The sequence below is a fragment of the Colius striatus genome, chromosome 7, assembly GCF_028858725.1.
Source record: "Colius striatus isolate bColStr4 chromosome 7, bColStr4.1.hap1, whole genome shotgun sequence".
NCBI classification, from domain to species: Eukaryota; Metazoa; Chordata; class Aves; order Coliiformes; family Coliidae; genus Colius; species Colius striatus.
The window spans coordinates 30,702,336-30,727,070 of record NC_084765.1 but is presented as its reverse complement, the minus strand read 5'-3'; the positions used below and the strand labels follow the sequence as shown (position 1 = coordinate 30,727,070).

General features: G+C 52.0%; 1 protein-coding gene across 1 annotated transcript in view; it reads left to right on the top strand.

Moving 5' to 3' along the window:
* Positions 1–9,896: 9,896 nt before the first annotated feature.
* PLEKHO2 (pleckstrin homology domain containing O2) overlaps positions 9,897–24,735 on the top strand; it is a 28,590-nt gene continuing 13,751 nt past the window's right edge. Inside the window, exons 1-3 of the mRNA XM_061999905.1 lie at positions 9,897–10,083; positions 14,875–15,027; positions 21,547–21,663. Of these exons, the coding sequence (XP_061855889.1) occupies positions 10,075–10,083; positions 14,875–15,027; positions 21,547–21,663 (279 nt within the window). The 5' untranslated portion in view covers positions 9,897–10,074. The remainder of the gene's footprint in view (positions 10,084–14,874; positions 15,028–21,546; positions 21,664–24,735) is intronic.

The window sequence follows — 24,735 nt, the reverse complement described above, 5'->3', positions numbered from 1 at the left end:
TTCTGGTCGGGTGCGATGCTGAAGAGAAGCAGCTCCACCTAGGCAGGCCCTGATGCTAAAGCAGAGCCGACCTCCACACCAGTTCAACCATCACCCACCTTCTGTGCCGCGGACAGCACCCGCTTCAACCCGCAGCCAGGCTTCAAACCAACACCAGGGTCCCGGGTTTTGGGGTCAGATTGGGACTGAGAGTTCAAACATTCCCTTTTGCACATATTTTTTTACCCCCCCAGTGTTTATTCTCTTTCCCAATAAGGCTGGAAAGTTTGGGGCAAACCCACCTATTCTCAGCAAATTACTACTTGCACCCTGCAAAAGCACCTCGAGACCCATGGAAGGGGGAAAGCCTTCAAGAAATAAAACTCCACAGCAATAACAACCCATCCCAGGTAGAAAAAAGACCCTTAAAAAAAAAGCAGTTAAAGGCAAAACAGGGTTTATAGAGCCCAGAACGTGTCTGGATTAGTCCCATAAAAATCAGCATCAGCCACTGATGCTTCCCCACAGGAGACAGAGAGAGAGGTACTAACCTGGTCTTGTTTTGAAAGCTGCTTATTAGTCCTCATCAAACATAATTACACTTGAAACCCAAATGAGATGTCCAACTGAATTTTGCATACACCTTAATGTTCCCAAATGGGAGGCAAAAACAAATCCCAGCCAGGCTCTGAGTGTTAAAATAGACACTGCTAATGGCTCTGGGAAGAGGAGGCTGCAGTTTCTTTGCAGCTTTGTCAATTAAATGCTTATTAGTGACTAATTAGGCAGAAATCAACCTGGGTTTAAGTGATATTAGGTTAAGCAGCTCCTGCAGATCAGCCTTGGGTGTTAATAAAGGGAAAGAAACACTTTCTCCCCCCATGGTTCCCCCCTCCAGGACACTCAGAACAGGCAATCTTCCTGCTGCTGAAAAAGCCCCTTTTCTTTCAGCATTGCCACTCTCCTGGGGGAAACCCATCCCAAGGACCCACCCCAGTGTGGCAAAACTCTTCAGAGCCACGAAGGAAATGGGAAGGAAATGAGGGAAAAGGGGGAAATTAGCCACACACAGAGGGTGGCTTCTCGCCCTGCCCCAGCCCGGCAGCTTGCTGCTGCTCAGCACACCCTGGGCCATGTCCATACATGGGCTTTTCCAAATATTATCCCAATATTTGCTTTCAGTTCCCAGATAAATGGGCCTCTTCAGCAGCCTTTAAGCCTGCTCTGTTCCAACATTTTCTTTAAGGCAGCAGAGGAAACGTTTGGGTTCCTCTGAACTGCTGAATTCCGCTTTCAGGGCTGAGCCGTGCAGGGCTTTCCAAGACAAAATAGGGGCAGGGTTGGCTTTTCCCCTTATTTCATCAGGAAACATGAAGGAGGTCACATCACCCTTCAATCTCCCTTTCTCTCTGCCTCCTCTCCTGTGCCACAGTCCTTCTTTCCCCTGCTTTCCTGTGGTCTTCACAGATTTTGGAGGATGTTTCCAGCTCCATTCACAAGAGGCCCTTGGCAGCCTCTACCCAAGATGTGCTTCCTCTGCAGTGGGAATTGGTATCTACAGTTAAATAACACAAATAAACTGCCCAACCCCCACCTTGAAACATTAATTCAAAAGGCGATTTCTTTTTTTTCTGATGTCTCCCCCAAGCTCTGAATGTTTTGCTGCAGCTGGGATGGGAGGGAGGAGGTTTTGAACCCTGGTGGGACACAACTCACAGCCACAAACCTGCTCCCAGCCTGGTTTGTTGTTGTCAAGAGGCAGATCCTGCTGTACTGGCCTGTGGGCAAGTGGGAGCTTTCCCTCCCTGCAGAGCATCCACCCACTGAGCATCTCCTGAGCCATGGGGAAGCCTCAGAAGAACCTGCATGCCTCTGGGACTGAGGCAGCGAAGCCACAGCACCCCAGGGAGCTGATAAAAGTGCTCATGCATCAGCCTGAGGGTGGTGGAGCCTGAGGAAGGATAGGGAAGGATAAGAAAGAGACAAACGTTTGAGGATTTCAGTGCAAAGAGCTACTTCCCTCTGAGAAGTGAGTACAGTGACCTGCAGGGACCAGAATTATTCTGGATGGAAGACCTTGCATGCTCAGGGAGCCTGGCACGAGGGAGCAGGGGATGATTGCTCACCACCTAGTCCCAGGTGAGGGGTAGAAGCCTCCAGATGATCTCAGGCAGCCCAGGGGAATTGAGCAAGAGCAAACAGCCCTTGGCCACAGAGATGTGGTGGGTGTGAAGCTGTACGTGCGTTTGGGGAGGAACAGGGTGAAGGAGGGGAAGGATAGTGAAAAAGTACTGTGGTCCTTGGAGTCCCTGATGGACTGGAGGGCAGACTTGGTACAGGGAGGGGGCTCTTGCTGAAGGCTTTTCCTGGCTTCATACCATCTACAGCTGGTGCTTACTGGGTCTGAGAGGGCTGAGGGAGGTGATGGTGCCCAGGCACTGAGAAACGTGGGGTACAGGGGATGTGTCCTTGGGAGATGTCACTCATAAGGGCCCCAAACCCGCCATGTGTGGGGGATGCCTGAGGGGGTCCAGCCCCACTGCTGAGACATTTCTGTGAGCAGGGATGGGACATGGCACAGTCCCTCACTCCCAGCATGGCTCCGGGTGCTGGAGGAAGGGGACGTCCCCTTTTCCAGAGCTGCAGGATGGGGCATGAAGAGACAAATAGCCCCAGGGGACGTGGGGTCCCTTGGTGGGCCCGGCCTCCTCACATCTCCGGAGTATTCCTTTATCCCAGAGCATCCCTCGGGACCAGAGATGCGGGAAAATCCCCCTCAGGGCCATGCCACCAGTGTCCGGTGGAGTCGGGAGGGTGTCGCGGCCCCCTGAGCCTGGGGAAGCCGGGGAGCAGGGAGGCGGCAGCTCTGCACCCCGACACCCGCCGAGGCGGCCGCTGCGCACGGCCGGCACTAGATGGGGATGGAGGCACACGGAGGGAGGGAGGGAGGGAAGGGCTGGGGCTCTGCCCTGGGAGCAGCGGAGGCTCAGGGCTGCGGAGGATTGACGGGTTGGACTGAAAGAGGACGAAGGGAAGAGCTGCCGGGGAGGGATGAGGAGAGGGATGTGGGCGGCGGCGTGGCAGGGACGCTGGAGGAGGTGTAGGAGAGATGCTGGAGGTACCACGCGAGAGATGCTGGAGGCACCACGCGAGAGATGATGGAGGTACCACGCGAGAGATGCTGGAGGCACCACGCGAGAGATGCTGGAGGCACCACGCGAGAGATGCTGGAGGCAGCGTGGCAGGGATGCTGAAGGCAGTAAACGACCTGGTAGCACATCAGGCTGCTGAGACAGACGTTGTTGCAAGGCTACAGCTGTCAAAGTCTAAGCCCCTCTCCATGCCCCTCTCAAGCTGATAAACCCCTCAAGCCAGGGCAGGATTGCCCTGTGCACCCACTCCAGTCAGTGTGGCCAAGGAAGGGCATAAGCACAGCCTAGGGAGAGGGGGCTATGCTGAGGCCCTCAACCTGCCCTAGCAGGTCAATGCACTCCCAGCACTCCCCTGCCAAGGACCAGTGTGGAATGAGCACCCAGCACTCAGCTGGGCTCAGGCAAGCACTGAGGGATGCTGCAGCCCTCAGCTCCTGCAGGCAGCCAGGGGCTCTAGAAAGTATTTGAGATGTTGATATTTTGTCCTGCTGAACAGTACCATTTGTCTCCTCAAAGAGCCCTGCCAGAGGGTGCTGCCCAGGTTTTAGGTTGGTTGGTGCCACACAGAGATCAAACAGCACTGGGAGGGGATTCACATACTCAGAGAGGTCTCAGGGAGAAACACTATAAATAAAGGGAGATAATCCTTTCTTCTGGACAGCAAGAGGCTTGTGCAGGCTGCAGAAAGGCATTGGCAAATGTCATTCAACTTACCAAGCTGGTGCCCTCAAGCCCATACCTTGGAGGGATGAAATACCCAGAAACCACCTGACAAAGAGGGGAAAATATCAAATAACCCAATTAAACACAGAGCAGAAATGAATTTGCAAAGTTCCCAGCCTGGAGGAGTTACATGCAAGCACATGGCAGCCTTTGCCCTGAAAACCAGCCAAACTCAGCTGCTGGTTCCCAGGGGCCTGATCCTGCCTGGGGGCCCTGCTCTTCAACTCCCTGCACCAAGGGGATTTTGGGTTTTTGTCAGTGGAAAGGTCTCTCTGCCTTCCAGGCCACAGGATGCATCAGCTCCACATGGAGCAGCAGGAGGTGGGGTCCCCCTGTTTGACCACGTGCCTTTCAAGTGACTCCAAAAGCTCCCCTGTGTGAGAAGAATCTAAAACATAAATTGACGCAGAGTATTTCCATCTATTTGACAGCTCTAAAGGCCAGACATGGGTGTGAGCTGGAAGAGTACTCCAGGAAACCACGGCTTGGTGTGTGCCAGGAGCATCACATCCCTCCATGGTGGCGAGGTTTGGGGACAAGGAGGTTTCTCAGCCAATATCCAGTGCCCTAAGGACAGAAGAAGTCAGGGGGCTTCAGGGATGGAGAGTTGCCCACTTTGTGGGTCAGTCTCACAAAGGAGTGGGCTGAGCTTTATTGAGACTGAGCTGAGGTCAGACCCAGGAGTGCAGCTGCAGCCCCAAACCCTCACATTACCTGCTGAAAGCATCTCTCCAGCCACAGGAGCTCTACTCCCTTCCCATCTGCTGTAGAGGGCTCAGAGGCACCAGATCCCTCTTGTACCAGGGTGTCCCCAGGGAGGGGGCACAGACCAGTACATTGGTGAATTTGCTCTATCCCAGCACCTGGCGTTAAACTCCCCAAACCCCCCCTAACTGCTGAGAAGCCGTGGGAGCACCTGCAGAGGATTACAGCCCTTCTTATTTCCTGTCTTCATTTATTCCTGTCCATTTTTAATCTCTTTTTTTCTTCTTTTCTGGTGCCATCACTGTCTTTCAGTTTAAATATCTCCTCCCCTTTCCTGGAGCTTCCTCCCTCAAAGTATCTGTGAGCATCTTCTCTCCCATCCTTGGTCTCATGCACATGGTTCAGGTGCATCAGGAGAGAGGATTTTCCTTTCCTTTGGTGGGGGTCTAAGAAAATCCAGCACCAGCAGCTGTGGCTGCACAGAGCTGGCTGGGCTGAGCTGCCCCAAGCCTCGTGAAGCAAAGAAACCTGTTGAAAGCACCAGCCAGGGCCAGATTCAGTAACCACAGTGACCTTGAGATGCTTCACCATCCACCTGCTTCCGCTCAAGTGGGGTGAGATTTTGGAAGCACTCAGTCAGCTTGCCAGGGAATGGGATTTTGGACCCCCCCTTCCAAATTAAAACGTGGTGGTGGGATGTCAGCCCTGTTCAACCACCTGGTTTCCCTCTGGGTGGGAGGCTGGAAAGGCTGAGGGGGGTTAGGGGTAGGGAGCACGACCTGGGGATGGAGACTGGGACTGGGGATGGAGGAGGAGCCTGCAGAAGGGATAAGGCAGGGAGGTGGCCCCAGGCTGGCTACTGTCCCCCCATGGCACTGACAGGAGCACCTCCTGCATCCCAGAGCCAAAGATCCCAGCACCGGGGCCAGGCTGCACCCAAATGACCAAGGTCAGGAACTAAGGAGACAGGATTAAGCCTTGGGCCAAGATGGTGCTGGGAGAGCCAGGAGTGAGGCCAGGGAAGAGCATCCTGTGACCTCAACCTAAGGTTGACCCTGAAAAGCAGCTGCTGAGGCTCCTTTTTCCACTCCGTTGCAGGGAGCCAGTCTCCCCAGCTCCCTCAGTGCACAAACCACAGCCATGGACAGGCTGCTGCTTCATTTTGGCTGTTTTTTCTTTTTACTCTGAAAAACATCAGCCCAAATCCTGCAGCACATCTGCCAATATCCATGTTCACAAGGGGAATGGTGGCTCAGGCTCTGCCACTGGGCTCTGTGCCCTCAAACCAGGGGGCAAAGGAAGGCAGGGACACAAGCATCAGTCAGCATATTGATGTAACCATAACTATTGATTTAACCCCTTCTGCCACTTGTCTGCATTCCCCATGGGCTCATCCAAACGACACAGAACATCATTTAGACACACATCATTTAGAGCCTGTGATCACTCACTGTGCAAGTCCTCTCCCTGTGTGCTCAGGGGCAGAGGGACTGGCTGCTGCCCTCAACACACACAGCAGGAACCTGCCAGCCTCAGGAGTGGTGCTGGGTACAGCCAGGAGCAGGATTTTGGCCTGGCAATTGGACAGAGGGGCAGGTAGGGATGGCAGAGTTGGGATGACCAAGGATGGCCCCAAGAGCAAGAGTGTGCCCAGCAGCATCACTTTACCTGGGGTCATCCCTGCCACTGGTGCCAGATTACACCTATCTGAGGGTTTGTTTCTTGCCATAGGAAGCAAAAATCAGGTTCTGAGGCTACTAGCACATATATTTATGTATTATATATATATATATATATATATATATATCTCCCACCTGCTCCAGGAGGACCCTGCTGGCTGCCCCACCACAGCAGGAAGCATGGCTGGAAACACCATCCCTTTCACATGGTTTGTCCATAAACCACAAGGTTTAAGCCCAGAAAGCAGGTGAGCAGGTGAGCAAAGCTCTTCTTCCACACTAGCCTCACGTCTGTGGTCTCTCATCTCCTCTAGCCTTTCCTGGTGCTACTTCCCCATGCATCAATGGGGCCACCTCCCCATTTCTTGTCTAGCACAGGTAGTTTAGAGGGCTGCACTTCACTTGAGAACTGGTTTATCCCCACAAACACTTTGCAGCTGTGAGGAGAAGGTGCCATGGCATCAAGAGCCCTTGGGCATCCATTCAGACCCAGCACTTTCTCTGTGTCTTTTTATTTTAGCCCTAAACAAATAGATTAAGAACACTCCCATTAATTTGCTGTGCATGTGAAGGGACTGAGGATTTCTCCTCTAGCTGAGGGCCAGAGCCTCATGGCTACTCCAAGCCCTGTGCAGGCTCCTGTGTCCTTGTCCTCCTCCTCCTCCTGCCTCTCACTGCTTGGCAGATAAGTGGGCAGTTGTGATAATGAGCCTCTGCCTTTGCAGCCCTGCTCAAAGCACTTAATGAAGGCAGGCAGTAATGAGCTTGGCTTCCTGGCGCCCAGGAGATGGGTTACTGCCATTTGAGGTGGAGGGAAATCAAGGCAGGAGCCGGTGGAGCATCTGCCCTTGGTGATAAGGTACCTGAGGCTGGATGCAGGAGCCAGAGCACCCTGCCTGGAGCAAGGAAAGGACAGTAGGTAGACACGATGGTGACCACAGCTCTCTCTTGTGGTGCCTACAGCTGGACAGACAGGTTTGCCCATGTTTGGGAGGGCAGAGGGGGACTCTCCACCCATCCGTCTTGACTCAGCCTTGAGTGACTTCGAGGCAGCTGTGCCTCTGTGGCTGGAGCTCCTGACCCCTGCTTTGCTGGCATTGCTCTCCTCCTCTGCATCCCACCCCTTAAGTTCTGCAAGACCCCAAACACAGACCCTGAGGTGCAGAGCAGGAGGACTCGCAGGTCTCCATCCTCAGATTTATGCCCAACGTCCTCGGTGTCACTTGTGACTCCATTTCACTTTGCTGGAGCAGCACTGTAACACCTCTTAGCAATGAAGACAACACTCTGGCAGCGTGTCCCACCCCAACCCCAGCTGCAGACACATGCCTGATGCCTCTCCCCACAGAGGAGCAGCCTGGTGCCATGAGCATCCTCCCTTCAGTCCTGCTGCAGACGACAGTTCCCCTGGCAGCAGCTGCTCCTGTGTTCCGTGGATCCCTCCAGATCTCCCTGCAAGGGTGAGGACAGCTGATAAATCACAAGGATGTGACCTCTATGTTTCATGCTCTTCCAGCACACACATCCTCACATGCACATTGCTAAAAATACTCTTCACTTTTTCACCAATGAAGATTGGTGAGAGTCAGAACCACAGCCCACACCCTATCTGTAAAGCCAGAGGTTTCCCCTCACCTCCCACAGCCCTGCCAGGAAAACACAGACTGGTGAACAATATTTGTGGCACTTTGGGGGTTATTTCTGCTCGTTTTAAAAGCCTGGTGAAGAAAGGAAGGACACCTTGCCTTGCTCCCATGCAAGAGAGGGCTGTGGCTGAGCTGGGATGTTCTCACTCCCCAGCCAAAGCCCCTTTTTGATGGCTTGGAAAACTAAACAAAGAAAACATGTTTTTATACCAGGTCCCTCCCAGTGTTAGGCAGCAGATAACCCTGGCTTGGCAACAACTCTAAATGACAAAGGCCAGCCACGATTTTCTGGTCAAATCTTTCAGAGGTGCCTGTTGTGCCAGGTGAATGACAAACCTGAAGGATGCTCACAGCTTCCCTGGCCACTGGCCAGGCCCCTCCATGCCATCACCAGCACTCACAGCAGCGTTTTATTTGCCCAGTTTGGCTCTCAGCCATGGAGGAGGAGCAGGGGAAGCCACAGAAGGTGTTTACACAACAAGGGCATCATCTTGGTGAGATCAAAGCCTTTGCCAAACCTGGAGCTAAGCTAGATAGGACAGCAGGAGATAGAATAGATAGAAGGAGATGCCATTAGTGTGGTTTTTGTAATTATCAATAATGATTATTTATGGCTAGTTGCTCTTATGAGCTCCAGCCCTGGGTAAGCTCCTGCTGCTCCTGCAGCCCAAGTGTGCAAGTGGAACAAACAGGGGGGTTCTGTCCCAAAACCCCAGGAGTGGGAGGAGAGGGAGGGCAAGTGCAGTGCCTGACTGTGGCAGCGAGCATGATGCACACCCCCCCTCCCCATGCCGTCCTCTCCCCACTCATACCAGTGATCCCCAGTTAGACCCAGTCTGTCCTCTCTTTGCTTTTCCTGGTGCATTTGGTGCCTCAGCTTTCTTATCAAAAGCCAGATTCATCACAACACGTCTATTAGCAGCTTCCTTCCCCCCACCCCCTGGCGGGGTGTCTTTCTGCTGACATGACGATCATTTCCCTGTCAGCGCGCCTCGACAGCACCAGCATTTCTCATTTCAAACCCCGGCGTGTCCCAGGGTGATTCCCAGCTCCTCCATTAACCCCTGGCCGCACAGGATGGGGGTAGCCAGCCCTGATGGATGCTCCACTATCGCTTCTACCTTTGCTGAGCAGAAGCTGCCTCCTGGTTTTTTTTTCTCCCAACACTTGCCATATCTATGCAGAAGAGCATTTAACCCCGAGGTAACGGGTGTCAAGACTTTTCTTCTCCTTTCCTCCTTATCTTCTCTGCTGAGAACAATGGAGGCAAGGTTTGCAGAGGGAGGTAACATCTTTTTTTAGATTGACTGAAATAATTAAAAGGAAAAAAAAAAAGCCAGGCAGGCTGTTGGGTACATGAGCCCTCCAGCAGGCCTGAAATAGAAGCAGAAGTCTGCAAAGCTGAATACCAGTGCAGAACAATAGCTCTGAGCGTGACTAGTTGCATTAACCAGTTCTGCCACCGAAGACCATTCCCTGGCTGTTTCCCCCAGCCTGACGAACCACATCAACCCTCTGCCAGAACCTGCCGTCCCGAGCCCACCTCACTGCCAGGAGCCGCCACTGTGACCGCAGGAGCCACTCTGCCCCACGGACCCAGCCCGGGCATTGCTCCCCACGGGCTTCATGATGCCTGGAGTGCTCAGAAGCGTCCCTCGCCTCTGCAGCCTGTCCTGTCCTCAGCCGCAGGGACACCGTCCCAGCCTTGGACCCCACCTGGGGACCCTCCGATTCCAGGGACACCGCCGTACCACGGGGGTCTGGGCTGATCCCTCAGGACCCCATCTGATCCCGGGGACCCTGCCTGACCTGGGGGACCTCTCTCACCCCAAGCTCCTTGTCCCATGCCCGGGGACCGTATCCCACCCCGCGGTCACCGCCTGACCCCAGCGACCCTCCCCACGCCATAGCCCTCCTCCCTCGGGCTCGCTTCCCCGCGGGGGCTGCCATCCCCACGCCCGCGGCGGGGCCGGCCCGGGGGCATCCCCGCCTCCTCGCTCGCAGCTCCGGAGCCGCCGGAAACCCGGCGTTACTGCCGCCGCCGCCGCCGCAGCCGCCGCCGCTCCCCGAGAAGTTGTTGCGGAGGCGGGAGGCGCGGGGCCCGGCCCGGCATGTCCCCCCGCCCCGGGCCCGGACGGGCTGCGGGGCCGCGCGGCCCCTGAGCGGGCGGCGGGCGGCGACCGGCCCGACATGGAGCGAGTGAGTCCGGCCGGGACGGGACGGGGAGGGAAACCGCCGGGACGGGGCTGTGCCGTAGCGCCCGGGACGGGACCCCCGGGACGGGACGGGGACGGGAGCCCCGCGCCGCTGCTGCCGCCGGGAAGCGGGGCGGAGGACGGGGAACGGGGGCGGAGGACGGGAAGCGGAGCAGAACACGGCACCGGCCACTTCAGGCTGGTTTTTTGAGGGACATCGCCGGTGCCGGCAGCGGGAGCAGCACGGGACGGAGGAGGCAGGAATCCCCTCGAGGATGGGGGTCCCTCGTCCCCGTTGCCTCTTGCCCCGGGTGCGGCGCAGCTGCCGGCGCTGGCCGGGGCAGAGCATCCCCAGAGCTCTCTGGGTTGCAAACTTTCTAAGCGGCCGGGTGAGGCTGACGGGCAAATGCCGGGGCTGGCGAAGGACGAGTGCTGGCAGAGTCGGGCTTGTTGAAATGCCACGCTTGCTCAGGCCACCTTGTGCTGACTCTGGCTGGGGTGTTGCACTTCCGTACGGGAGCTGCGCCTCGGTCAGAGCACAAGCTCGGCCATGTCCATATCCCTAGCAGCCTTCCCCAAGTCTGTCCTCCTCCTCCGACTCAGCCTGGGACGGGTTTAACCCGGGGAAGAGCAGTGGTGCTTCTCCTGCACGTGTAGGCTTTTCCATCCACGGGATCACACCCCAATAATCCGTCTTTGCGTGGATTAAGACGCCACAAATTTGTTAGTGAGTTAAACAGGTCGTTCTCTCCCCTTCTCTGGCTGTGCAATTATCCCTGCTTCCTTTTCTTGAATGAGGTTTTGCTCGTTATGCTCAAAGCAAGCTCCTGGTGGGGCGGACTGCCGGAGGACCTCAGGCCATAGTATGTGTGATGTCAGGACCTGCGGCTCCTTTCTCTGCCCTCCCTGCTCCTTAATTCAGCTCCCAACATTTTGTGGCAAGAACAAGAGCTTTTCTAAAGCAGCGAGGAGACAGCAAAGCGAGTTGTTGTTATCTGCCAGCATCCATGAAATTAACCCACAGCAAGAGAAACTGCTCCCAGCTGGCACCTACCAGCTAAAGGGGCTTCACACCCAAGCCCAGCACTGACCAACTGCCTCGCTCTCTGCTCTTCCTTAACGAGAAAGGAATCCTCAGCTGCAGTTCCCCAAGTTTCACGTGGATCTGAGCAGTTTCTTTCCAGTGAGATGGTTTTGCTTCTGCGGGTCAGGGAGATGTAGAAGTGCTGACAGCCAGGCTTGGAAGATAACATGGAAAAGGGAGGAAAAGAGCAGAGGTCTGGAGGTGCAGGTTGTTTCCTGGGAAGGTGTTGCTTTGTGCCTTGTTAGAGAGCGGTGGGCAATAAATAAGCCTCCTGCTTGAAAGGAAGTTGCTGTGACTTCGTTGCAGTGCTGTGCACTAGATGTAGTTTGTAAAACCACCGCCACGATTCCACTGTTGGGGTTTTGTTGTTGTTGAAAAGTATGTGGGTTTGTGGGCCCTTGAAATGCCTGGGCAAGGGAGGGGAGAAGTGACTGCCTGTTCAATGAAAAGCTGTCCTGTGCCTGCAGTTTGGCACCTCTGTAGAGCTGTGAAATGGGAGTGTAAAGCAGGCTGGGAGAGGGAAACTCATGTTTCATTTTAAATGCCACTGCGAGGTAAATTGCAAAAAAAGGACTCGTGTGGATTGTTTTGGGGAGCCATGCCTTTGGCATGAGCCAGCATAGCTCAGCTCTTCCCTCACTTCTGCTGGCCTGCTTGGCTCATGCCAGTGGGATTCTTCTCATAGATTTACAGCAGTAGCAGGAACGAGTCCAGCCCAAGAACATCCCAGAAAGGATATCTTAGTGTTTCTTGCAGAAGGAATACCCACATAAAGCTGAAATAACCACAGCAACTAATCTCCTTGTGCCATGCTCTGGTTTTAGCTGTGGAGTCACAGGCAGAGAGTGCAGGATGGACACAGAGCCCTGCTTTCTGTGTCCTTCTCTGGCCAAACAGTTCATGGCAGGAGTGGTGTGAACTGGCCTTAAAAATTATCCCCCCAAAATGTTGGGCACCGTCTCTGAGACTCTTGCTTTTGCGGGAACAAACAGTCAAGTTGCATCATCTGTTTTTTACACCCTTAACCCGGAGGCAAGGCATTACAGCAGCTTCACCCTCACTTTGGGACCTGCTCTGTGTGTTTGTATGTGCAAGGTGGGAGCTGCTGACCCAGAGCCCAGGCAGCTCAGCAGCCCCTAGCACACACAGAGTGTGGGATTGCACCCACTTCATCTGTCTTGCAGCGGGGAGAGGAGGAGGCACTTGGGTGACCTGCACAGCAAGGGTAGAGGAGGCCTGTGCTTGTGGCTGCTGCCATTCCTCCCGAGTGGCCTGAAGAGAGGGTGAGCAGGAAGACCACCCTGCAATGCCACGGAGGGGGTTACCATCCCTGGAGGGCTGGCCAGCCCAGCTCTACCCTGGCTTTGCAGCTCTGCCTGGCACAGAAGTGCAAGTGTGAGCCCCAGCTCCCAACACAAAGGGTTACTGGGGCAGATTATTTTTTCAGAGGTAAAAGTGCTGCATTTTCACAGGGAGTACTTTGATATTAAAATCAGAGGAGATAGAATAGTTTTCACTCTGAAGAGCACCAAGGGAGGCTGTGGATAGACAGATTTGCCATGTGATCTCAGGTAGCCTTTCTTCCAGGTGAGGAAAAAGCAGGTAAAATTCTGCTGCCAGGCAAAAAAAACCCCATAAGGAATAAAACCACCTCGTCAGCTGTTGGTCTGGAGTCACTTCAATAAACTCTTCATGCAGCTACATCCATGCAGAGCTGCTAGGAGGGAGGTTAAAGTCTGTGCCCAACTGTCTAAAAATGACATCAAAAGGGTGCTCGATCAGGAAACCAGCAGGTCTATACTTGTGCAGCAATTGATGTTTGCTGGAGTCACAGATCACAGCTGAATACAACTTCCTGGCAACCTAAAAAGTCAAGTTAAACCCACCCCACCCCCCCTCATGCAGTTCCCCTCATTTCCTGGAAAACTTTTTTCATGCTCTGTCATCCTGTGCTGTGGCTCTTTCAGACACGGCTGGGTAGGACTGAAGTCACTTCTGCAGAGGGTGATGAGGATGTTACAGGTTTCCTCCTCATTTTCTTCTGTTTGAGGTTTCTTTTGAGTTTCTTGTTCCCAGTCTGCACCTCAGCCTACCTGCAAAGCCAAGGCTCTTCCTCACCTTTGTAGGCATCAGGGTGGATGTGGGTGTCTTTAATGTGAGGGGAGTTCAGTCTGGTTTTCCTCTTTTTATGGGTGTGAGTTCCCTCTTCAGCTCACCCCAATGGCAGCAGCTGTCCAAGGGTGTGTTTGTTGGGAGTCTGGTGCATGAAAACAGATTTGTTAGCAAAGCTCTCCTCCCAGTTTTTAGAGCTTGTCCATATTCTCTTGCTCTGTCCTGGCCATGGGAGTGTCCAGCTCTGACTCGTTTCCATGCACACGGGATTTCCTCATGTTGTCAACATGATGTCTGAGCTCCAGCTCCTCTGGTTTGTTCTGTTTGGGTTTTTATTTCCTATGAGAAAAGGTTTCATTCAGCAGGGAGGGTGCCTGGGCTCTGCCTGTGTCATGCATCCTCTTTTTGTGTACACGTGCTGGCTTTCTGCAGCAGGATTGCTACTGTCACAGACTGGGATGTGGAGGAAACCGAGTCCGGGGACACAGTGGGGTTCCTGGGCTGAGGCTGGAGGATTTGGGATTGGCCTCTCCTTACAAGTCACAAGGCTGGCGAGGTGTTTGTGTAAGGGCTCAGCCAGGGATTCCCCTCGCTTTGCTCTGGGGAAAGAAGCTTATAGAGGGGCCCACAGAGCTGGGAGCAGTGGGGTGCTCCATGGGAGGGGGATTGGGCATCCTGCCTTCCAGCCTCTTCCAGTGCACTAGAGAGGAGGAAAACTCATCAGTAACTGAGTCAGCTGGTGAAGGCAGTCAGCTAATAAGCCAGACTGGCCCTGCTCCTGTCTTGGGTTTCCTGTCGCCGTTGGAGGAGAATATTGATATTGGATATTTGTGGTGCTTTTTCCCAAGCAGGGAAGTGATGCATCTCCTGGTTTTTATCAGGCCTGGAAAGGCAGCAGGCTCCCTGTGCAGGGTGCTGGGCTACTCATGCTGCTGTGGGTGAGTGAGAGCAGGCTGTGACCAACAGCAAGGAGCTAAAGATGGGTCAAAGAAACCCCCAAACAACTCACTCTTGGTGCTGCCTTCTCTGCTGGTCCTTCCCTCTGCCTACAGGAGCCTGATGGGAACATTTTAGTGCAGATACGATGAAGCCCAGGCCCTTGTGCTGTGGATTTGCCCATTGGAGTTGGTTTGGGAGTGATGATCAACTGTAGAAACCTAGAGGAGAAGCTTGTAGTGGCTCAGGGTTAAAATGTGAGTGTTGCTACTGATGCTGACAGAATCTGTCCTGCTGGGGTTTATCAGAGAGCTTGAGGGGCAAAGCAGAGAGAAAGGTGCTCGTCTTCGAGGAGTACTCTGTGTGCACTAATGAGCAGGGCGCACCCTCACAGAGGGAAACAGAGCCACTGGGGAAGCAGAGGAGTAAGGTGTCCTTGCTGCCATCCCAGCAATGTCTCCAGAGGTGGCCAGGGCCTGTGGCCAATCCCTGGTCATTTGGGAGCTGGTTGAGTTTTTCCTCTGGAGGATGCCAGTCTTTTCCCCTGTGGTGTGGTGGGGAGGGACCGTGTTTGGTGGGTGCTGAGGTCTCTTCTCACGATCTACCATCATTAAACAGATGGAAAGTGCTTTTGGTAATTCCTTCCCCTTTCTGTCCTTGCAGGATACAAAAGAGGAGGTCTCAGAGAAACCAAAGTCTGCTCCTAACGCAGAGAAATACGGCTGGATTAAGAAAAGCAGTGGGGGGCTCCTGGGCTTGTGGAAGGATCGTTACATCCAGCTACGGAAAACACAGCTCGTGGTCTATGAGGATGAGGTATGGTCACAGCTAAGGAACAGCCTTGAAGGAGGGGCAGGATCAGGCCCTGGGTGACACACGGCTCTGTGTTTTTCACTCTTCCCACCAGCCCATTCCTTTCAAAAGTGCTTCTCCAGGAAGGGAAAAAAGCTGTAAAGAAGAGAGGGCAGCTGCATTTTAGAGTATGTATCATAAATATTGGAGGCAGTAAATATTTTGACAGTGCCATTGCCAAAAAAATAAATAAATAAAAACTGGGGACAGGACATCCTGTGAGAGGGCAAAGGGAGCAAAGCTTTGGGTGGAAGCAGGATGTGCACCGTGTGGCTTTGGGCGTTGAAGGGATACAACTGGATTGCAGCAGGCTGACTTCCCACCTGCCACTTGAGAGAACAGCAGGCAACCCCTGCAGCTGTTTGGCACCCCTCAAGCAGCTCAAATTGCTGCTAGCCAGACTCTTCAGGGTTTCTTTTAGCCACTGATGGATGCAGGGTGAGATGTGAGGGTTTGCTGTCCTCCCTCAGCAGGGACACAGTCTGGATTTGGCTCATCCTTTGCCTTTACTTCAGCCTAATACTGAGTGAAGGACTCCTGGGAACCTTCTGGACTTCTCTAGATAAATTGTGTGCCTTAAATTCCTGGCCTTGTTTAGAGCTGTTTCCAATCAAATGAGAGCCAAGCCAAATCTGTCCTACATCTTTATGAGAGGAGAATGAAGAGTGCAGGGCTGCTCCTACTGAGCTGCAAGGGTGGCGCTTTCCAGAGTCAGGCCCTCAGTTCCTGGGCTGAAAAGGACCTCTGCAAAAGCAGAGTTTGCCCCAGAAGTTTGAAATTCCAGTGCAGAGCACAAGCTACAAGCCAGAAAGGTTCTAGATTGGTGGATGGTGGTTAGAAGTCCGTGTGTGCATCAGAGTGGAGGAGTGTTTCTCACGGCGCGGTCTGCACGAGGACCACGAGCCCGTGTGGTGTCTGACACAGGGGATTTGGGTCATTTGTGGGCTTCGAGGTGCCGCAGCCCCAAAGTCACGTAAAGCTGCTGTGCAGTGTGTCAAGGGAAGAAGAATGGGGAAGCACTTCAGCAGCTGCATTGCTGTGGTGGTTTCAGGAACAGCAGCGCTGACCAATGAGTTCGGTTCTCTTTTTTTAACCTGCTGTTGCCTAATAAAGAAGATTTGTTACAAACAATTTAGGTTAAAGGGTGTTACCTCCTCCCATACCCTCAGCCCTCCTGCTCTTCCCAAAAGCTTTCTGGAGGCGTTTGTTCTTCATTTTGAAATGTCATGAGGACTGCAAGAGTAAATGAGACGAGAAGTCAGTGTCAGGTGATGAGCAGCTCAGAAGGGAAAGTGGGGAGGGAGTTTCTTTTACTCAGAGAGATGCAGCCTGGTCCTGCAAACTGATGACTCTTTGCAGATTGCTACCCTGTTCTCTGGGCACCTGTTTGCTTCAGCTTAAGCTTCAGGAACTCACAGATTCAAAACCTAGAAACATGACATAGATCTGTTTTAAAGGGTATGCCTTTAAAAACAAGATCTATGGAGGCTCCTATTACCACAAGAGAAAAGGAGGCTTTTAAAGTAAGATTAATTTTCATAGACATTCAGAAGGAGGAAAGGAAAAAAAAGGCCCATCATTTAAAGGGTTATTTTATTATCTCAACAAGGAAAATGGCATTTGTAGCAACCAGGCATAATGTTTTCTGGTAGCCTGCGGATTGTGGTAACATCCTGTAATAAATTGCATCTGTAAGCTACAGTAGCTACAAGGTCCCATTATTGTAAATAAGGGATCATGTTAATATCTATAGGCTATTAAACTGGCTTGCAGTGAAGTCAGATGTCTTAGGAGAGGAAATTGCTACAAAATTATCTGGTAGCACAATAGGATAACCTGTGATTGTGCAGACTTACTACAGGGGAACTAAAGGAAATGGCAATTTGCTGCACTCAGGAGGGGTCTCGTTGCCACAGAATTGAGGCAGTCCTACTGAGGCATGTCTATTACTGTATTTATCTTCCTTTAACGTGAGTCAGGGCAGCGTTGCTGTCTCCGGCTTACAATTGGGGAACTAAGTTTTTTGAGATGAGAAGGCCCAGTGTCAAAGGAGAGTCTGTGGTACAATGTGCCTTGGTGGCTCCCACTTTCCCCACTGGGCCTTCTCCATGCACCTTCCCTGCTTTGTGTGGCCCTGGAGACAGGCACAGCATCCCAGACCATCCTCAGGCTGAAACATGTTAAAGTGGGATTGTTCAGTGCTTGCTGAATTGGAGTCTTAGAAAAAGAAAGGAGATAAAGACTCTGGTAAAAGAAACACGAGCCTCTCTCTGTATGTATCCAAAGTCAGACCTAAAAGGGTTAAGTGAGAGAGAGGGGTCAGCTTCCATGTGGGAGGGCAGATTTGGAGGCTGAGTGTTTCAGCTGGCCTGAGCCCATCAGATTTGCAAGAGCTGAGCTATTGGCTTGGATGAGTTGTGCTTTTACCAGTCCCTCGTGTTTCAGTGCCTCATGTGTTCCAACCTTCACAAAGAAGAGCTGATATTGCCTGTAGCAGCCATTTCTGATGCAGACACACTGGGTCAGGCAGTTGCATAAGGCTGGTAGTACTTGTGGAATCACAGGACCCTTTAGGTTGGAAAAGGACCTTGGTGATCATTGAGACCAACCATAAACCTAACCCTACCAAGCCCACCACTAAACCATGTCCCTCAGTGCCACGTCTACTGAGGTTTGTGTGTGCAAAGCAAGAGCAGAGGGGCTGGCCAAGCCAAAGTGTCTGAACCCAAATCCCAAATACTGTGATGATCCTCATCACTAGCAGTCACCTGGAATGTGCTCCTGTCCTGCCCTGGGAGTGTGCTTCCCATATTGCATCTGTTAGTCAGGCTTTGGGTTTGGTTTGAAGGAGAGCTACCTCCTAAAGGCAAATTGCAAATGGCTGTTGTATTACCTGGAGCAGCTGGGGGTGAAAGTCATCCCACTGGGCTTCAGGTTTCCTTCAGTGGATGAGAAATGAAGGGAGATGGATTTCTTGATATCTGCTGGGCCTCCCATCTGCAGCACCCCACATCTGCACCCTCAGGTAAAACAAGAACCAAGCAGGCAGGTTATTTCTTCCTAGTGGGGTTTCTTGTCTTCTTGTCTCTGGATACTCTTGCCAGAATAAAAACTAAGCCTTGCAAAACTATAGAGAGCACCTGAAGAAGACTAATCCTATGCAGGGAGAGTACACATCCCTCCATGGATTACAGAACATCAGTCTTTGGGTTGGGATGTTTTCCTGCAGCTGGTGGTTAGAGTTGCTTTGTTGTTGTTGTTGTTTTGAGTGGGTTTTTTTAAGTTTATTATTTGTCAGGGGAAAAAAGCCTACCAGCCAAAGAGTCAGAAGAGACCAGAGGACCCACTCAGCAACTGACAGTCGAGCAGTTAACATCTGCATTTTGCCCCTGGTAAAGTGATACCAATGTACACTCAAATCTGATTTATTGAGGTGCTTTGAGACCCTTGGATGGAGAAGTATATTATTATTTCAGGCAGTGCAGACATTGTAGACTGAGCAGAGGGGCACAGCCTGTGAATGCCTGTCAGTCAGGAGGCCAGTGCTGCAAATTACACCTTTATATGAATAAAAATTTCAGTGGGTCTTTTATTCCCCTTTGTATAAGCTTCTTGTTAAGGAAATTGTTTGCCAAGTGTGATATCTTTAGTGATTTTCTGCTTAAGGGCCAAGCTTACTGACACATATGTGTTTAAGTCCCAGGGTCTGCTCTCCAAATAGCTAATGGGATTGGTTTTCTGCATTAAATCATGAATGCTGGGGGTCCTGTACCAGGATTTGAAGTGTCTAATTGATTGTCCCTTACAGCAAGCACAAAAGCAATTTAAAAAACAAGCCCTAAGATCTGGAGAGGAAAAGAGAAGGTGGCCTGAAGGGAATTCCTGTCTTCATCAGGAGGCAGGGAGGGCAACCCTCTGAGCTGTGTGCTGCAGGGTGGTGCGACCACCGTCAGAGGGCTCAACCTCTGTGCCTTAGGGTCATGTGAAAGGATTGCTTTAGCTTCTTGAGGATACTGGAGACCAAATGGAGCAGGAGCTTGTCCAGAACACGTGTCTGAGACCTGTGTGTTGGGGCAGGACTGTGGAACTGAGCTGGTCTCTGCATGATGCTCGGTAACCTCCAGGTCCTGGGACGCTGAAGGGATCCGAAGACCTGTGGAAAGGTCGGGTCTTTTGGTCTTTGTCTTAGTGGTGTAGGGCAAACATAAAGGATCTCTTTGTGACCCAGGTAGGCTCACAGAGAGGAGATGGCTGCATGCCAAGGGTGAAACAGAGACAAAAGCTCCATTCTGGCGCTCTCTGAACTCAGATGCCTTTCTTTTGCTCTCAGATATGGAGTTTTCTTATTTCTCTGGCTGCTCTCTCCCCCACTTTCCCTGAAGAGGATAAGTTACTTGAGAAGTTCAGGTCTCAGATGAAGCAGCGCAGTTCGCACAGTCCAGACAGTGCCCCTGAGGGGCAGAGTCCTACACATCCCCATCCTCACTGCCCTGGTTCCCTGGCCAGTCCATAGTCCCCAAAACCTCCCCAGGGACAAGAGGAGCAGCTGGAAGACAAGAGGCCACAAAAAGACAAAAGCCACAGCTCTCCACACCCCCCCCCCACAACCCCCCCCCGAGCCCTCCCTGCCCCCCCCCAGCTTGGGGCTCCGCTGTCCTGAGGAAGCAGAGGCTCGCAGGGGAGGCTTCCCCACCAGAGGCAGGAAGGGTGGCGTGGACAAGGAGGGTGATATGCAGCCCCTGGGCTCTGCTGGGGACAGAGCTGCTCTTGAGCATGGGGAGGGTGGGCAGGAATCTTTGTGCTGGTGTGTGGTTGGAGCACTGCCAAGCACTGAACCAAAGGGGGTTCCCGGCTCCCGGCGGAGCTGCAAGCGCGGGGCAGTTCTGTGGTGTGGGCGGCCTCCTCCAAAGGGCAGGATGAGATCACCCGGCCCCGAGGCCTATGTGCCTCACCTCGCCCTTCTCTACCATTTGTTGGCCGCCAAGGGGTTATTACCTCCATCCCTGTCCTTTTGCAGTGACACTGCGACACCAGGGCTGCAGCAGGAGCCTCATGCCTTCAAAGGGCTCCATAACGTCAGCAGGATTTTATCTGCTAGGTTTTAGGTTTGGGCAGGATTCATCTCCTCCTCTTAGCTTACATTTCCCCAGTTCTCCTCTCCTACTGTGAGTAGGTCACATTCACCTACTCAGTGTTAAATGAAATAAACAGTAGTGTCATTAAAACAATAAACCTAAATTAGATGCAGACATCCCTCAGTGGCTTAGAACCTGCTCTGCATACGGGCCCCCATCCCCAGATAGGAGGGTTGAAAAAGAACCCCAACTCAGCCTGAGCTCTGCACCATGCCTTAAATGTCAAGTGGTGAAGGGAGGAAATTCCCCGCAGCCCACTTCCCTCTGAACTCTCTATTCCCTGCCTCTAGCCACGCAGCAGCTTCCTGGCTACACCGTGTTTCCTCACCCCACTCCCCCTCTCTGCTACAGGAATTGCTAAATACAAACTCCTGTGGGTGTGAGGAGCTGCTGTGGGAGAGGAGCCTGAGCTGGGGATGGTCATGGCTGGCAGTTTTCATTTAGGATGGTAATAGAGAGGTTCATGAGGTGTGCTGACTGTAGCACTTCACGGGTAGGAACTGCTCTGCGATGCTCGTTTGTGTAATGCTGAGCAAAGGGGAGCTTTGGTCTCTTCTGGGCTACTGAGACATGAAGAATATTATCTGCCCAGCGTTATGCTGTGATTCCTATTAGGGATGGTGCTCTGCAGCTGAACTGAGCCACGCACCACGTGTGGAATTCTAGTTATGTTACTGGGAGAAACGAGCCAAGATCCCGCCGGCGGTCATCAGTGGAGATGCTCCAGAGATAAATATTCCCCACTGAGACACTGGCCCTGGCAGTTCTGCTGGCTGGATGGGACTGTGTTTCCAGTCCTAAGCATTTTGACAGCTCGGAGCGTGGCTGCAAGAGGAGCGTGGCCCAGTCACACATGGCTCTTGCTGACCTTTTGGATGTGAGGCAGCCCCTGACATCGCCTCTTGTCTTCCCTGGCGCAGCTCGCCATGGCCATGGGGGTCCCCTCATCCCTGCTGTGCCTCAGGCTTCCTGGGGGGCTGCTCAGGCTGTTGTGGTGCTTGTGTCATCCTCCTTGGGAAAAAGCAGAACAACATCTCCTGCATTCATTGTGTTGTCACTTCTGGCTGTAGATCCATGGATGAGGCCCCCAGAGATGGTGAAGCCTTGATGAAGCCTAGATGAGGCCACTGTGGACCACCAGCCACACACCAGCCCACAGCTTAAAGACTAAGGTGTTTTCTTATTGCTATGTTGGCCTCATTTATGGGGGCCTGCTGTCTGCATGCAGGTGATTTTTAAGGCAGAAGAGCTTTTAGGCAGATGCAAGGGGAAGCCATGCCGAGTTTGATGGTGTATGATTGATTTCAGTGCCTCCTATTCATAATCATGCCTCGTTCCCTCTCTGCAGGATGAACAGAAGTGCATCGAGACAGTGGAACTGGAGAGTTATGACAAGTGCCAGGAGCTGCGTGCACTACTGAAAAAGAAAAACCGTTTCATTTTAATCCGCTCCCCGGGTAAGAAGGTAGGATTGCCTTTCTCATCACCCTCCCAGTCTGCTGACTCCAAAATGAGTTCCCAGGCAGCTGCACCCAGAGCAGATAAAAGGGCTCTTTGGCAAGTGGGAGAAACAACCTATAGCTGAGAATGGTCTGCAGTGTGTGAGGAGAAATGCTGCTGTCTTGTAGACCTTCTTCTCATGAGGAAAGAGTCTTCCCAAAACTCATCTTTTCCTCTTGATATTTTTTTCCCCACCTTATAATTTTCCTGCTTGCAGTGCTCCCCCAGCAGCAGGGAGTGACTGTTCCCTGTGGTTCCCCCATGTGCTCTGGGTGAGGAGGTTCCAGCGACATCAGTGATCCCAATCCACACACTGAGACAGTCCCTGGAGTTGGAACCGTTGATCTGAGAAACTCCAGTGCAAAGTTACTTGCAGCCAAACAGTTCCTAGGAGAAAGGATTTAATTTGCAGAATTGATGAAACTCTACAGCTTTAGCTTCCTGTGCAGCATCTGGTTAGATCCAGAACCTAACAGCCAGGCTGGTGTTGCAAAGCAGATGTCCATCCATCTGAGCACTAACTGTATGCAAGGCCACGCGTGCCTTAATTCCTTTGTAGGTTCATCACACTGCACATCTTTGGAAGTTCTCCTTAGTTCCTCCTTACATGCTACCCATTCCATCACCTTTCTGGGCTAGGATGCTTCTGTTGTTGTTTTGAGGCATCACACTTTGACTTCCTTCTGATTTCAACGTGATTTTATTAGCCTGAGAGATCTTACCAAATCTCCCCACACAAACCTGAGAGGTTGTGAGGGACAAAACATTTCCATAAGAACCTGAACAGGCAGAAAATGCCAACTTGCCTGCATTCCTCCATCTCCATTTTGTTTAAATAAATGGAGATTGTTTAGTCCTTGTTGTCATTGTTGCTTATTCTTTCACTCCAGTCACTTAGTGTTTATTCGTATAATAAGACCCCAGCTGAGTTCAGGGCATCATTGTGCGAAACTTCATTCAGAACAACAAAACAAGGACTGTCCTGCCCCAAAACACTCACATGAACCAGAGTGGGGGTGGAGAGAGAAGGTGAATGAAGTTTGTTTCACAAGTAGACACAGTCTGTATCGGGGAGAAAAGTGATATTAAGCACCATGTACCAAACTAGACATTTGTGCCTGGGGCTGTCAAGCTGCCAGAGCAGGGAATTGCTCCAGCCTGATTGGAGGTTTAGTGTTTGGTTTGTAACTTGATTATTCAGAAGAAATGTCAATTTTAGATGGAAAGAGCCTAACCCTGGCAAGCTTGGTGTGTTTTCTAGAGGGTGTCTCAGTGGCTACTCTCTTTATTCCTTCAAGGGGAATAAAAGCCAGTGTGCTCTGAGGTGAGCGGCACAGTAGGAATTAGTATCGGTATCTGCAAGTGTGTTACTTTGAGAGAAGTGTGGAATGGCTGCGTGTGTGTCTGCGCGGCTGCCAGCGTGCCAGGCCTGCTCTGAAACCTTTCATTTCTTGCTGGGAGAAAGATATGCCCAGACTGTGCCCCAAAAGGGTAACTTCATGCTTTTGTCATGCTGGCAAGTTTACAGCTCCCCTGTTTTTCATGCCCCTGATTAAATGGAGACCTAGATAGAGGCTACTTTTTATAAGGCTCTTTTGGTGAAAGGAAGGCCTTTTATAAATGAAAAGTTCCCTGTTTGTAGCTCCCTTCCCACCCTCCTTTTGGCTGGGAATCTGGTGAGGGTGTTGACACACAACATACTTTGGCAGATGTTAGAAAGGGCTTCAATTGGGAGGCCAATGTACACAACTGTCCCTCTTCTGTTTTGAAATTGCAGCTGTGGCAATATATATCAGCTAAACATTTTCCATTTGGGAGGCTTGCTTGCCATCCACAGTTTCAAATCTCCCTGTGAGCTGCCATGCCAAGCCCTGCCAGATCTTGCTGGGGTTCTTTATTTTGCACCCTCTCCCGAGCACAATGCTGAGGAGTGCAGAAAGCCTCACAAAGTGAGTTTGTGGGACTTAGGAAGAAGCTAGGAAAGGCCATTTCTGTTTCAGTGCACAAACAGGAGTTTGTTGAAAACAGGGAGCCCAGTTCAGCTGTAGGGGAATCCCAGTTTCAATGAGGTGCCTTGCTAAACACTTCTCTTCCATGGATGTACCCCAGATTCTGCTTGCCCTGTTCAGAAGGATGACATTTTTTGCTAAGCTATGACAATATGAGCATCTCATATGCCTGCACATCACAAAGTGCTGCTGGAAGGGTGCAAAAGACCCCTCCTGCTTCAAAATCTCAAATGCTTCCTTCCACCCACAGCAACCGAATGAAAACTGTTGGATGCAGAGAGCTGAGCTTGTAAGAAAGGGCAGCAGACTTGGCCTGGAGATTAAGATGTACTCAAGATGCAAAAAGCAGTGTAAATGATGCTTGGTGTAAACTGCCTAGAGACGACAGAGATTGGCACAAGTCTGGTATTCAGCAGGTCTGAAAGCCCTCTCAGCTGCAGGGAGGTCTTAAGAATGGGAAGGAGGATGGTAGTAAGGAAACGAATCCATGAGCAAGCACTGCAGCTTCCTACGCATCCTTTCCTAGCACCACAGCCAGGCACAAACTTGAAACTTCACTGCTTCTTTTTCCCTTAAATACTTTGGAGGTAGCTGCCTTCAGTGGGGGCCTAGAAGCTGCAGTAGATCACAGTGAGGCACGTTTGCCCTGTGCATGGAGGAGTCTTGTGTTACTCCTAGGATGAGGTAGCTCTTGGTTCAGCTACAGAAAACCACAAGAGTCCCCTAACTGACAGTGTCTTGGCTTCCACTTTTCCCTCTGTGACAACCTGATAAAGTCATGTAGCAGAAGGCAGGAGATGACCTCACGCCTGGCAGACAGACTCTGGTGCACTGTTGGTAGTTTAAGATGTTACTGACCCAGCTCTGCTCTGGCTCCTGCTGGAGGTGACCACCCCATACCAAAAACCAGCATAAGGGATCACACTCCCACACCTAAACCAGAAGTCCACAGCCCAATTTGGCCCAGCCCCAGTGAACTGAAGCCAACACCAAGCTTTCTACTGAAGCTGAGGAACACACACAGGTTT